The sequence below is a fragment of the Penaeus monodon genome, chromosome 11, assembly GCF_015228065.2.
Source record: "Penaeus monodon isolate SGIC_2016 chromosome 11, NSTDA_Pmon_1, whole genome shotgun sequence".
NCBI classification, from domain to species: Eukaryota; Metazoa; Arthropoda; class Malacostraca; order Decapoda; family Penaeidae; genus Penaeus; species Penaeus monodon.
This window is the reverse complement of record NC_051396.1, coordinates 4,703,216-4,718,215: the sequence shown is the minus strand read 5'-3', so window position 1 is coordinate 4,718,215 and position 15,000 is coordinate 4,703,216. Positions and strand designations below refer to the sequence as shown.

Genomic DNA, 15,000 nt, shown 5'->3' with positions numbered 1-15,000 from the left:
TGTGTGTGTATGTGTGTGTGTGTGTGTGTGTGAGAGAGAGAGAGAGAGAGAGAAAGAGAGAGAGAGAGAGAGAGAGAGAGAGAGAGAATGTGTGTGTGTGTGTGTGTGAAGGGAAGGATTAGGCTTGGGAAGAACAGGGTGTAGGGGGATGATGTAGATGCAGACGAGTATTATGTTTAAAGGGGAAATTCAGAGGCAAGAAGGGTTGCAACAGGTTATGTGTTGAATGCAATTTTCGCTTTTTTTTTTCTTTCTTTCTTTCTTTCTTTCTTACAATTAAATTCATGAAAGTTTTTTTTCTGGGAAACAGTAAAAGACCGTAATAATAATAATGATAAAAACACAATATCTTTACAATAATCGTTTCTTCTCCTCCTTCCAGATACACGGGGATTTTCAGGGGAACCAACAGCATATACATTTACAGAACCCGTTTCTTCCTCCTACAATGAAAGACCGTAATAATAACAACGATAATAAAAATAAAGATAAAAAAAAACAATATCATTACAATAATCGTTTGTTATCCTCGCAGATAAGTTTTTTTTTTTTTCTGAGGAACCAACAGCATATACATTTACCCGTTTCCTCCTCCTACAATTAAAGACAATAATAATAACAACGATAACAACATAATGATAAAAAAAAACAATATCATTACAATAATCGTTTGTTCTCCTCCTTCCAGATACGCGGGGGTCTTCTGGGGCACCAACAGCATATACATTTACAGAACCCGTTTCTTCCTCCTACAATGAAAGACCGTAATAATAACAACTATAATAAAAATAAAGATAAAAAAAAACACAATATCATTACAATAATCGTTTGTTATCCTCGGAGATACGTTTTCTTTTTCTGGGGAACCAACAGCATATACATTTACCCGTTTCCTCCTCCTACAATTAAAGATAATAATAACAACGATAACAACATAATGATAAAAAAAAAACAATATCATTACAATAATCGTTTGCTCTCCACCTCCCAGATACGCGGGGGTCTTCTGGGGCACCAACAGCATATACATTTTCCCGTTTTAAAGACAATAATAATAATAAAATATTACCTCCCAGATACGCGGGGGTCTTCTGGGGCACCAACAAAGGCCTCGGCTTCGTCTTCTTCGTGCAGCTGATCCTCAACGCCGGCCAGAGCATCTTCGCCCTCAATGGATTCCAGGTGAGGTGGGGATGGGGGGTGAGGTGGGGGGGGGATGGTGGGGATGGGGGGATGGGGAAGGGAAGAAGGAGAGGGGGGGGATGGGAGTGATGGTGGTGAGGGGGGGGGGGGGGAGGGGAAAGGGGAGGGGGAGAGGAGTGATAGGGGTAATGATGGAGATAGAGGTGATGGTGTTGATGGTGGTGAGGGGGAAGGAGAGGATGGAGATGGAGAAGGAAGAGCAGGGATAGCATGCTGATGATGATGAGGAGGAGGAGGAAGAAGTTGATGATGATGAGAAGAGAGGAGGAGGAGGAAGATAATGATGATGATGAGGGGAAGGAGGAGGAAGATAATGATGATGATGTAGGAGGAGGAGGAAGATGATGGATGTTGATGAGGAGAGGAGGAAGATGATGATGATGATGAGGAGGAGGAGGAAGATGATGATGATGATGAGGAGGAGGAGGAAGATGATGATGATGATGATGAGGAGGAGGAAGATGATGATGATGATGAGAGGAGGAGGAGAAGATGATGATGATGATGATGAGGAGGAGGAAGATGATGATGATGATGAGGAGGAGGAGGAGGAGGAAGAATGATGATGATGATGAGGAGGAGGAGGAGGGAAAGATGAATGATGATGATGAGAGGAAGGAGGAGGAGGAGGAGGAAGATAATGATGATGATGAGAGGAAGGAGGTAGGAGAGAATGATGATGATGATGAGAGGAAGGAGGAGGAGGAAGAAGTTGATGATGATGAGAGGAAGGAGGAGGAAGATATGATGATGATGAGGGGAAGGAGGAGGAGGAGAAGGAAGATGGTGATGATGATGATGAGGGGAAGGAGGAGGAGGAGAAGTTGATGATGATGAGATAGGAAGGAGAGAGGGGAAGATGCTGATATGATGATGCTGGAAAGGGAGGAGAGGAGGTGATGAGATAGGAAAGGAGGATAGTGGGAGAGCCTGATAATGATGACGATAAACGATAAGTAGTGATGATAAATGATGTATAATTGATGAGATAACTGATACCAGTAGTGATGAAATGATATAATGATAATATGATAGTAAAGGATAGCCAGAGGAATAAATAAAAGTCAAATGAGAATAAACATTTAATAAAAGTAAGGGATAGGATAATTTAAAAAAAAATGGATATGTTAAGAGTCAGGGAAAATATAATTATATTTGAAAACTTAATCTCTCTTTGTGTATTTATTTGTATTTGCGATTATTGAGTTTTCTCCCTTTTTCTATATTTTCTTTTTTCTTTCGCTTTATTTTTTCTCTCTCTCTTCTCTCCTCTTCTCTTCTCGCGCTCTCTGCCTATCTGTTTATTCCTCTCTTCTCCCTTTATATCCCTCCCTCCCTCATTCCTTATCTCCCTCCCTCCCCTCCCCTTCCCTCCCCTCCCTCCCACCTTATCCCCCCCTCCCTCCCTCCCACACACTCACCTAACCCTTCCCTCCCATCCCCTCCCTCCCTTCCCTCCCACCTTATCCCTTCCCTCCCCTCCCACCTCATCCCCCCCTCCCTCCCTCCCTCCCTCCCTCCCTCCCACACACTCGCCTAACCCTCCCCCTTCTCTCCACAGGTCCTCTACAAAGTGCACGTCGTGGGCCCTAAGGAGGTGTTGCCTGACTTCGACGGGTTCCTGCTGCCCCTGCCGGCTATCTTCGCCGTCTTCACCGCCAGCCAGGCCCTCGTGCTCGCCTCCGGGTCCGTGCTGTACCTCTACGGCTTCGTCAAGTTCAACGCTTTCCTCAACGCCGAGAAGGAGAAATACCACATCCTGAGTTTATATCATCGCGGGAGTGTATATTTTAATATTAAATTATTACCCCTTAATTCGCGTTGAATATTTTCCTGCACGAACTCCCGCCCAAGCTTCACGCAATATTGAATAATAAATAACTTTGCTCATTATTGGAAATTAGAGATAATGACAGCACGTTATTCCAATCTCCAGTACAGGCTCCTAAGTTACTTCCCGTTGTGAATTAGAGCATAAGAATCTCAACTCTGGAGTAGTGTACACAGTCAAGGTTTATCTAAAGCGGCAGAATGTCGTTAGGAAAAGGAAAATATGTTGAAAAAATTTTATGATTAAACTAGTTATTTTTTTTCCCTTGTGGTATGATGATAGATATTCTTCTGGAAAATGATTTAGTACTTTGGAACAATAATTGTGATGGTGTAGAAAGGCAGGTAGAGTAATTTATTCTCTCTCTCTCTCTCTCTCTCTCTCTCTCTCTCTCTCTCTCTCTCGCATCTTCACCGTCTCTCTCTCTCTCCTCGTCCGATCTCTCTCTCTCTCCTCATATTACAATATAATAATAGCTCAAATGTAATAATAACGATAGTAATGGTACTGATAACTGGATAATAATAATAATAAATAATAACACCCATCGCAAAAAAAAACTAACTCTCATTCTCCTTTGCCCTCGCCCCCAAAGGCACGGTCTGGTGGTCTGGAACTGTCCCGCGTTCTGCCGCGAAAAGACCATCTGGCAGTCTTCACGTCATCGCGGCTCTTGGCAGGGTCTCGGATGATAACTCTTCGCTCAAGGTGATTTGGGGGGTTCTGTGAGGATATTTTTGGGTTGGGAGTGTGAGTGGGTAGGGAGGAGGTGGGTGGGGGGTGAGGGGGAGTAGAAGAATGTTGTGGGAGTTAATTATTGGGTGGAGTGAGAGGGGGAGTAGGAGTGAAGGGTAGGAGAGGGAGTGTAGTTTGGAGATGAGGGATGGAGAACGAGAGAAAGTAGAAAACGTAGGGGAGGGAGTGCAGGAAGTTATGGTTTTAAGCTGGAAAGTGTGCGTGTGCTTGTGTGTCTATATATATATGTAGCGTGTCTGTCTGGTGTGGAATTCACGTCGAACAAATTGCAAGTAGAACACGCAGGGAAGTACAAAGAAACACACGAATATGCCGACGGCCTTTTCCGCATTTACTGCTTCATCTGCCCTAATAGCAGTAAATCGAAAGGCGCTTTCGGCATATTCGTGTGTTTTCTTGTACTTCCCTTCGTGTCTGTCTGTATACGTGGTGCGCGCATGCATGTGTACGTGTATTATTGTAGCATGGCTATTGCATATGTACATGTCCTGTCTGGATCATAACGTCGCGCATGCATGTGTAGCTCGTATATATGTCGTGGTACATACTGGATCGTTAGATTTGGCAGTAACAAGGAAGCAGATGACTCTTAACGAACTCCGCACTCCAGCAAAAGAGACACAATCATTAGTGAGGCTCGTTACTCACTCGTGTTGCTAAGTGTAGGTGGTACCCGTTGCGTTGCTCTTTGGCTGTTTGTGTTCTGAGGTGTGTGTGTGGTGTGTGTGTGTGTGTGTGGGTGTGTGTGTGTGTGGTGTGTGTGTGTTGTGTGTGGTGTGGTGGGTGTTTGTGTGTGTGTGTTTGTGTGTTTGTTGTGTGTGTTGTGTGTTGTTTGTGTGTGTGTGTGTGTGTGTGTGTGTGTGTGTGTGTGTGTGTGTATGTGTGCGTGCGTGCGTGTGCAGTCAGAAAAATAAATATCGTTACCCTTTGCACAAACTAATATGTAAAAAATCAACGAAATTGTGTGAAATATCGCGGCAGTAAGTTAGCACAGTAATCCGGTGTTACAGAGAGAATCGTTCAGTTCATCGTTGAGCAAAAGTAAGGTACCGATAGTTTTTTTCTGACTGTATGTTGTAGGAACCGATAATGAGATATCAATGTGCTATAATAGAAAGAGGGGGAGAGGGGAAGAGTTGGAGAAGGGGGAGGGAGGAGAGAAGAGGGGGGAGGGAGGGAGAGAGAAGTGGGGGGGAGGGAGGGAGAAGAGGGGGAAAAAAGAGTGGAGAGGGGGGAGGGGAAAAGGAGAGACGAGAGACGGGGAGGGGGGGAAGGAGGGAGAGGGAGATGAGAGAGAGAGAGAGAGAGAGAGAGAGAGAGAGAGAGAGTCTAGAGAGAGAGAGAGAGAGAAGAGAGAGAGAGAGAGAGAAAGAAAGAGACAGACAAAAAAAAAAAAAAAAAAAAAAAAAAAAAAATCGAAAAGGAGAAAGAAAATAATAAAAAAACAATTTCACCCACCCACCCCTCCCGTCCCATCCCCTCCGCGAACCGTCGGCCGCGCCCCTACGACCCCTTCGACCTCCGTGAACTTCCAGCGGCAGAGCTCTCGGATTACGACCTTCGCGACGAACCGGGAGACAACGACTGCACGTCGTGGAGATACCCTGGGGCCTTTCTCCCCCCACTTCCTCAATTATCTCCTGGCTCACCTCATCTACGCCGGCAGGTGAGTGCTTCGGGGCCGGCCTGAGGGGCGTGGGAGGTGGGTAGGTGGAGAGAGAGGGGGCAGGTGGAGTTGCCACGGTTTGAAAGGCTGTGGTGGAGTGGTAGGTTTGGACTGCCACGGTTTGAAAGGCTGTGGTGGATGGGCAGGTGGAGTTTCCACGGTTTTGAAAGGGGAGCTTTGTTTGGAGGGGCCAGGTGGAGTTTTGCCTGTTTGAAAGGCGTGGTGGAGGGCAGGTGGATTGCCGGGTTGAAAGGCTGTGGTGGATGGGTAGGTGGATTTTTCACGTCTTTCAGGGCCGTGGTGGATGGATAGACGGCCGTGGTAGATGGATAGTTGGATTTATTATGTTTATGGACCTTAGTGGATAGATAGATGGTCGTGGTAGATAGATGGATTTGCCACAGCTTCATGGGCCGTGATTGGTGGATAAATGGATTCATCACCCCTTTATGGTTCTGAGAGATAGATAGATATCTCCGTGGAGAGATAATAAGATAAGAATGGAACTGAGAGACGGAAAGAACAGAAAATTGGCCCAATTAGTTTTCAATGATTTACTGTTTTTCCCATTTTTCTTTCTTTCTTTTCTGTTTTGTTTGTTTACTGATAATGTGAGAGCAGGTGACTAGTGGCAGTTGTACCCTTAGCAAAAGTTTAGAAATTGGACAAAATAGTCTCATTTTCTCTCTATTGTGGCAATTAAGAATTTTAACTCGGTAGTAAGATAATGCTGATGATAATATCGATACTAATTATATTAAATGCAATTTTTTGTGTGGCTTGAACTGATAAAAGATATCGTTGACGCGTGAAGAAAGCAAAACAACGTCTTAATTACTGCATATTCGTGACAAATTACTGACAAAATTCAAGAACACATGCCACCAGCAGTATTACCAGGATAGCCATTTTAAACATGGCCTTTCTTGTAAACCAAGTCAGAACATCGGTTAAGGGGCGTTACTCAGTTTAAATTGGATTATTAGCAGGATGTAGTAACAACGCGGACAAAGCAGTTTAGTAGAGTGCAACAGGCAGGCGAATTCCTTAACACTCTGCAGAACATAGGAACAGGGAAGTTAATACGGTGTACCACTAATACCCCTAACGCAACGGTTGAAGTATACATGTTGGTATGGAGGCTAAGGGAAGTGTGGCGTGTGTGTGAGCGAGAGAGAGAGAGAGAGAATATGTGTGTGTGTGTGTGGTTTGTGTTATGTGTGAGAGAGAGAGAGAGAGGAGAGAATGTGTGTGTTTTGGTGTGTGAAGGAAGGATTATGCCTTGGAAGAACAGGGTGTCAGGGGGATGAATGTAATGCAGACAGAGTATTAAATGTTTAAAGGGGAAATTCAGAGGCAAGAAGGGTTGCAACAGGTTATGATGTGTTGAATGCAATTTTCGCTTTTTTTTTCTTTTTCTTTCTTTCTTTCTTACAATTAAATTCATGAAAGATTTTTTTTTTTCTGGGAACAGTAAAGACCGTAATAATGATAAAACACAATCTCTTTACATAATCGTTTCTTCTTCCTCCTTCCGATACACGGGATTTTCAGGGAACCACCATCATATACATTTACAGAACCCGGTTTCCTCCTCCACAATGAAAGACCCGTATAATAACAACGATAATAAAAATTAAAGATTACAAAAACACATATATTACAATTCGTTTGTTATCCTCGCAGATACGTTTTTTTTTCTGAGGAACCACGCATATACATTTACCCGTTTCCTCCTACTTACAATTAAGACATAATAATAACAACGGAACACCATAATGATAAAAAAAAAACACACATATCATTACCATAATCGTTTGTTTCTCCTTCCAGAATACGCGGGGGGTCTTCTGGGGATCCAACACCTATACTTTTTCCGTTTCCTCCTCTACAATTAAAGACATAATAATCATAAACAATATACCTCCCAGATACGCCTGGGGTCTTCTGGCACAACAAAGATGTCGCCACTCGGCTCGTCTTCTTCGTGCAGCTGATCCTCACGCAGGCCAGAGCGTCTTCGCCCTCAATGGATTCCAGGTGAGGTGGGGATGGGGGGGAGGTGGGGGGGATGGTGGGGAGTGGGTGAATGGAGGAGGAGGGGGTGGAGAGAGTGTGATGGTGGTTGAGGGGGAATGGACGGAGAGAGGGGTGATGGTGTGTGAGAGTGAGGGAAGAAGGAGAGGGGGATGGGGGTGAATGGAGAGGAGGAGGAGGGGGTGAGAGATAGGGGTGATGGTGGGGGTGGGAGTGATGGTGGTGAGGGGGATGGTGGTAAATGGAGGAGGAAGGGGTGGGAGAAGATGGTGATGGTGGTGAGGGGGAAGGGAAGTGGGAGAGGGGGGAAGGAGAAGAGGAGGAGAGGGGGGAGGGGAAAGGGGAGGGGGAGAGGAGTGATAGGGGTAATGATGGAGATAGAGGTGATGGTGTTGATGGTGGTGAGGGGGAAGGAGAGGATGGAGATGGAGAAGGAAGAGCAGGGATAGTATGCTGCTGATGATGAGGAGGAGGAGGAAGATAATGATGATGATGAGAGGAAGGAGGAGGAGAAGGAAGATGATGATGATGATGAGGAGAAGGAGGAGGAGGAGGAAGTTGATGATGATGAGGGGAAGGAGGAGGAGGAGGAAGAAGTTGATGATGATGAGGGGAAGGAGGAGGAGGAGGAGGATGACGATGGAAAGGAGGAAGGGGAAGATGCTGATAATGATGATGCTAAAATGTAGTAATGATGATAATGACAATGATGATAATAACGTTATTGATGACGATAACGATACCAGTATTGATGATAATGATAGTAATGATAATACTGATAGTAATGATAAAAATAATGATAATATGATAATAAAGGATAGCCAGAGGAATAAATAAATGTCAGATGAGAATAAACATTTAATAAAAGTAAGGGATAGGATGATTTTTAAAAAATGGATATGTTAAGAGTCAGGGAAAATTTAAATATATTTGAAAACTTAATCTCTCTTTGTGTATTTATTTGTATTTCCGATTATTGAGTTTTTTTCCCTTTTTCTATATTTTCTTTTTTCTTTCGCTTTGTTTTTCTCTCTCTCGTCTCTCCTCTTCTCTTCTCGCGCTCTCTGCCTATCTGTTTATTCCTCTCATTCTCCCTTTCTAACCCTCCCTCCCTCATTCCCTTATCTCCCTCCCTCCTCTCCCCCTTCCCTCCCCTCCCTCCACCTTATCCCCCCTCCCTCCTCCCACACACTCACCTACTCTCCCCTCCCCTTCCCTCCCACCTTATCCCTTTCCTCCCCCTCCTCCCCTTCCCTCCCCTCCCACACACTCACCTAACTCTCCCCTCCCCTTCCCTCCCACCTCATCCCCCCATCCCTCCCTCCCTCCCTCCCTCCCACACACTCGCCTAACCCTCCCCCTTCTCTCCACAGGTCCTCTACAAAGTGCACGTCGTGGGCCCTAAGGAGGTGTTGCTGACTTCGACGGTTCCTGCTGCCCTGCCGGCTATCTTCGCCGTCTTCACCGCCAGCCAGGCTCATCGTGCATCGCATCCGGGTCCGTGCTGTACCTCTACGGCTTCGTCAAGTTCAACGCTTTCCTCAACGCCGAGAAGGAGAAATACCACATCCTGAGCAAGCATGGCCATCAGGTGGGTTTCGGAGGGAGGGAGGGGGGGGAGGATGAGAGGGGGTGGGGGGGTTGTAGGTAGGGGTGGGGAAGTGGGTTGTAAGTGGGGGTGGGACAGGTGGGGAGGTAGGATTTTAGTTTTGGGGGGTTGGGGGTGTAAGGGGGGTGTGGTTGGATGGGTTTCGGGAGTTCCATCGTTTTTTTTTTCTCTCTCTCTCTCTCTCTGTCTCTCGATCTCGTTTTCTCTCTCGCTCTTTCTTCTTCTCTTTTCTCTCTCTCTCTCTCTTTATCCTCTCTCTCTCTTTCTCTCTCATCTCTCTCTTTCTCTCTCTCTCCTCTCATCCTCTTCCTCTCTCTCTCTCCTCTCTCCGTCTCTCTCTCTCCCTTCTTCTCTCTCTCTCTCTCTCTCTTCTCTATATAGATATATATATATATATATTTATTATAGATTATAATAATATATATATTATATATGTATGTAATGTGGTTTATGATAGAATAGATAGATGGTTGATATAGGATCTATACAGTAGATATATATGCATATATGTATATCCCTGTGGCTGGGTGTCTGCCCCAGAGCCAAGGCAGGGTGGCGAGGGCGGGAAAGCGTGCCATGGCGAGAGTAATGCTAATTTATTCAAGGGGGAGTTCCTCTTTGTGCTCTTTGTGGTTCACTAGTGGCCGCTCAACTCTTCCTCTTTGATGGGACGTATTCATTTAAAAGAATCGTAGGTATCAATCAATGCAATCAATTTTCTCTTCTTTTTTTCCTTTTTTTTATCGAATTTTGTACATTGATATCCTCGCGATACCTTGTCTCGATCGTTGGGTCAGCTGGTCCACCCTGATCTTTATCATTCTGTATCCAGTTCATCCCCCTGTTCTTCCTTCCTAATTTTGTATTTATCTGTTGGACATTATTCCTAAATGAATAATTTCTTTACTATTCCTGAATAAATACACCATATTGGGTATTTCGAACGAGAGGCGGAGCACAGCGCCCTCTTGTCGGGTTTGGATGTGTTCGTTTCCGTGCATGCGTGTCTTTGGTGAAGAAGAAAAAGAAAAAAAGAAGAAAAAAAAGGAAGGAAAAAAGAAAAGAAAAAATTCTACATATATATATATATATATATTATAGATAACTATATATAATATATATATATATATATATATATATATGATGTATATAATATATATATAATATTATATTATATATATATATATCATATATATATATATATACATCATATATTATATGTATAAAATATTGTATATATATATATATATACATATATACATATACATATATAATATATATATATATATCTAGATCTATAATAATTGTCAATGCTACACGTCGGTCGAGTTCGTTTTGTGAGGAGAATGAAGCGCCGTTATTTCCTTTTGTGGCGAAAATTTTTCTCCAATTCGCACCTCGGCAGACGCATTCCTATCGCTCCTCACATCTCTTCCTCAACCCTCTTCTTGTTCTTCCTTTTCTTCTTCTTCATCTCCTCCTTCTCCTTTCTCTTTTCTCCTTCCTCCTCCTCCGCCTTATCCTTTTTTCCTTTCTTCATCTCTCCAGACCTCTCCCTCATCCTCTCTCATCCTCCTTATCCTCCTCTTCTTCCTCCTCTTCCTTCTCCTCCTCCCCCCCCTCCTCCTCCACCTCCTCCTCTTCCTCCCTCCTTCTCCTCCTCCTCCTCTTCCTTCCTCCTATCTCCTCCTCCTCCTCCTCCTCCCTCCTCCTCTCCTTCCTCTCCTCCTCCTCCTACTCCTCCTCCTCCCCCCCTCCTCCTCCCACCTCCTCCCTCACCCCTCTCTTCTCTCTCTCCCACTTCTCTCCTTCCACTTTCCTCCCACCTCCTTACTCCCCCCCCCCTCTCCCCGCTCCTTCCCTCCCTACCTCCTCCTCACCCCCTCCCTCCCTCCCCCCTCCTCCCTTCCTCCCATGCGGTGGTTGCAGTGGAGGGGGGGAGAAGGGGAAGGGGAGAAAGGGAAGAGGAGGAGGAGAAGGAAGAGGAGGAGAAGAAGAAAGAAGAGGAGAAGGAGTAGGAAGAGGAGAAAGAATAGAAGGAGAAGAAGAAGAAAGAAAAGAAGAAGGAGGAGGAGGTGGAAGAAAAGAAGGAGGAGGAGGAGGAGGAAGAGAAGAAGAAGAAAGAGGAAGAAGAGGAAACGGAGAAGGACGATTCTTTGCCAGCTTGTTTGAGAATTGCGTTGCTTTTGAGATGAAGATGCGAGGGGAGACTGCGAATGAGGGGAGAGAGGAGGAGGAGAGGGTCAGAAGGAGGGAAGAGGAGGCGTGTAGATATGTATATTGAGAGAAAATAGGGGTAAACGAAATAGAGAGAGAGAGGGGAAGGAGGAATGGAGAGAGGGGAGGAGGAGAGAGAGGGAAACGGAGAGAGAGACGGGCAAAGAGACAGACAGAGGGAAAGAGATAGAAAGAGACAGGGAGGGGTGGGAAGAGAGAGAGAGAGAGAGAGAGAGAAAGAGAAAAGATAGATATATATATAATATATTATATATATATATATATATATGTATATATATATATATATATAGTATATATATATATTATTATATATAATATATATATATATAGCGAGATAGAGAGAGATGAGAGAGGAGAGAGGAGAGGAAAGAGAGTAACAGAGATAGATGATCGATAGATAGATAATGATAATAGAAAGAGAGAGAGAAAGAGAAAGAGAGATAGAGATAGAGAGAGAAGTGAGATGGAGGCTAAGGATGGGAGAAGAGGGGGGTGGGGGGGGAGTTTAGCCTCTTATAATGCTGAAGCTTCATTAGGCTCCTTGATCGATGGGTTTGCAGAAGAGGATGATGGGAAGGCGATGGAGGGGAGAGGGGGAGGGGGGGGAGGTAATGCCATAGCCGAGATGGATTGCTGGTGAGGTAATATTAAAAGATTAATGGTGTCATAGTTGGGATATGCTTTTTTTCTTTTCTTTCTTTCTTTCTGTCTGTATTTTTCTATCTTTCTCTTTTTTCTCTCTTTCTCTTTCTCTGTCTGTCTCTCTCTCTTTCTCTCTCTCTCTCTCTCTCTCTCTCTCTGCTCTCTCTCTCTCATCTCTCGTCTCTCTATCTCTCGTCTCTCTGGTCTCTCTCTCTCTCTCGCTCTTTCTCTCTCCGCTCTCTCTCTCTCTCTCTCGCTCTCTCTCGCTCTTTCTCTCTCGTTGTCTTCTCGTCTCTCTCTCTCTCTTTCTCTCTCTCTTTCACTCTCTCTCTCTCTCTTCTCTTCTCTCTCTCTCTCTGTCTCTCTCCGCTCTCTCTCTCGGTGGGATCTCTCTCTCTCTCGCTCTCTCTCTCTCCTCTCTCTCAGCTCCCCTCTTCCATTCCCATTGTTACCCAAGTCTTAATCCTCTTGGGCTGTTGCATAATCATTCGCAAGCACGAAGCAAACGACCGTCGATATTCCCCTGTTACATCATACATACATATATATAAGATATATAATATATATATCTATATATATATATATATATATATATATATTATATATATATATATATGTATATATATATATATATATATATATATATATATGCTTCACATCCCATACATGTGTGCGTGTATGTGAGGGAGAGAGATTTCGTTTCTTTTCGTTTCTTTTTTTTTCTTGAGGAGTCGAACATAAAAAGGACTTCATCTATATACATTAATTATGAAAAGTATTTGAAATCAAGATAATTATGACAGAAACGTATTTCCTGCATATCAAACTGTGCAGATGCAAAAGTGTGGACATTGCATTGTCGGATATGCAACGGGCACATGCAATATGGACATCATCGGAGTCAGAAAAGCTTAGGTTTGCAATATTCTTTTCGTTTTTTTGTTTTGTTCATTTTCGATTTGGTCCCCCCCCCTTTCCCCCTCCTCCTCCCCCCTTCCCCCCAATCCCCCACCCACCCCTTTCTAGCCGAATGTATGTGTGTGTGTGTGTGGGCGTATGTGTGGGCGTGTGCGTCTGTCTCTCCCTCCCTCCCTTCCTCCCAATTTTCCTCTCTGTCTCTCTCTCTCTCTCTCTCTCTCTCTCTCTCTCTCTCTCTCTCTCTCTCTCTCTCTCTCTTGCTCTCTCTCGTCTCTCTCTCTCCCCTCTCTCTCCTCTCCTCTCCTCTCCTCCTCCTCTCCTCTCCTCTCCCTCCCTCTCTCTATCTCTCTCTCTCTCTCTCTTCCGAAATCTCACTCTCTCTCTCTCTCCTCTCTCTCTCTCTCTCTCTCTCTCTCCTATTCTCTCTTCCTCCTCCTCCCTTCCTCTCTCCCTCCCTCCCTCTCCTCTCCCCTCCTTCTTTCTCTCCCTCCCTTCCTCCCTCTCCTCCCTCCCTCCCTCCCTCCCTCCCTCCCTCCCTCCCTCTCCCTCCCCCCCGCCCACCCTGCTTCCCTTACTTAAGATGTCAAGTTGCCTGTGTTTTTTTTCCCCTGGTTTCTTCTCTCTCTTTTTTCTGAATAATTTATCGGTGACCGTGGCTGGTTCTGAACCGGACGGGATCTCTTAAAGAAAGTCTTGGTCAGGTCCAACAAGGTATTTTTTTTTCTTCTTCTTCTTCTTTTTCTTTCTTTCTTTATTTTTTTCTGTTTTTTTTTTCCGTCCATTTTTTTTTCTCTCTCTCTCTTTATTTTCTTTCCTCCTTTTCATTTGTATTTTCTTTCATACTATTTTTTTTTTTTTTTTTTTTTTTTACCTTTATTTTTCCTCTTTTTCGAAACATTTTCTCGTTTTTTTATTTACCTAAAGCCAGAGGTCCGCCATCGATCCTTCCGAAGTCTCCTTTGCGAGAGGAGAGAGAGAGAGAAGAGAGAGAGAGAGAGAGAGAGAGAGAGAGAGAGAGAGAGAGAGAGAGAGAAATAGGAGAGAGGAAAGAGAGAGGGAGAAGATAGAGGGAAGCGAGAGAGAAGAGAGAGAGAGAATACTGAGAGAGAGCTAGACGGGAGAGAGATAGGAGAAAGTAGAACGAGAGAGCCGAGAGAGAGAGAGAGAGAGAGAGAGAGATAGATAGCTGGATAGAGAGAGAGAGAGAGAGGTAGACAAGAGATAGATGAGAGGATACACATTGAAGCGAGAGTTTCTACTAGTGATAGCTCATGATCGCTCTAGCTCCACTACCTCCCCTACACACATACTCTCTATCAGACTACTATATGCAGATCATGAAAGCTCCTATCATATCGAGTTAGAGAGATGCTACATTAATACCTACTAGTATGAGAAATTCAATAACGCTATTAAGATCATCTCACGTAATACATCTGCTCGATCACAATTAAGAAAGAGAGAGAGAACGTAAGAACGATCGAGAGTGATGAATCGATATGAGAGATGAGCGTAAGAGAGAGAGAGAGAGAGACTCGTTTGTTGAGTACCATGTGTAACCTAAGCGCCAGACTCCCGTTTTATATATTTTAATAATTAACTTTGCATCATGCTTCTGATTTCCCTTTTAACGTGTCAGTTGCGTTTTAATCTTCGGATCGAGTGAGCAGAAGTGAGGGAAAGGAGGAGAGACAGACAGGCTGACAGACAGTGACAGGGAGACATAGATAGACAGATGGACAGACAGACTGAGACAGGAAGTGGCAGACAGATAGAAGGGACAGGGAGAGACAGACAGACAGAGACAGGGAGATACAGACATACAGAGACAGAGAGAGAGACCGACAGAGACAGAGGGAGAGAGAGAGAAATAAAATACAGAGACAGAGAGAGGAAACGAGAAAAGAGACAGACAGACAGACAGAAGTAGAGTCTTTTAACTACTCCAAACTGTCATATTCATATTTTACAATATCACAGATACATAACGGCGAATGAAAGTGTTATGATATATATTTTGCATTTGTAAGGAAAATATATTAAGATACATCTAACGAAACCACGTAATGTAAAGATACTCACGCGATACATATGCATCCT

General features: G+C 44.2%; 1 protein-coding gene across 1 annotated transcript in view; it reads left to right on the top strand.

Annotated features, from left to right (window-relative positions):
- Positions 1–15,000, top strand: part of LOC119578425 — an 87,310-nt gene that overhangs the window by 27,324 nt on the left and 44,986 nt on the right. Inside the window, exons 5-12 of the mRNA XM_037926010.1 lie at positions 1,077–1,182; positions 2,765–2,966; positions 3,175–3,239; positions 3,630–3,742; positions 4,401–4,452; positions 5,326–5,456; positions 7,388–7,518; positions 8,900–9,084. Of these exons, the coding sequence (XP_037781938.1) occupies positions 1,077–1,182; positions 2,765–2,966; positions 3,175–3,239; positions 3,630–3,742; positions 4,401–4,452; positions 5,326–5,456; positions 7,388–7,518; positions 8,900–9,084 (985 nt within the window). The remainder of the gene's footprint in view (positions 1–1,076; positions 1,183–2,764; positions 2,967–3,174; positions 3,240–3,629; positions 3,743–4,400; positions 4,453–5,325; positions 5,457–7,387; positions 7,519–8,899; positions 9,085–15,000) is intronic.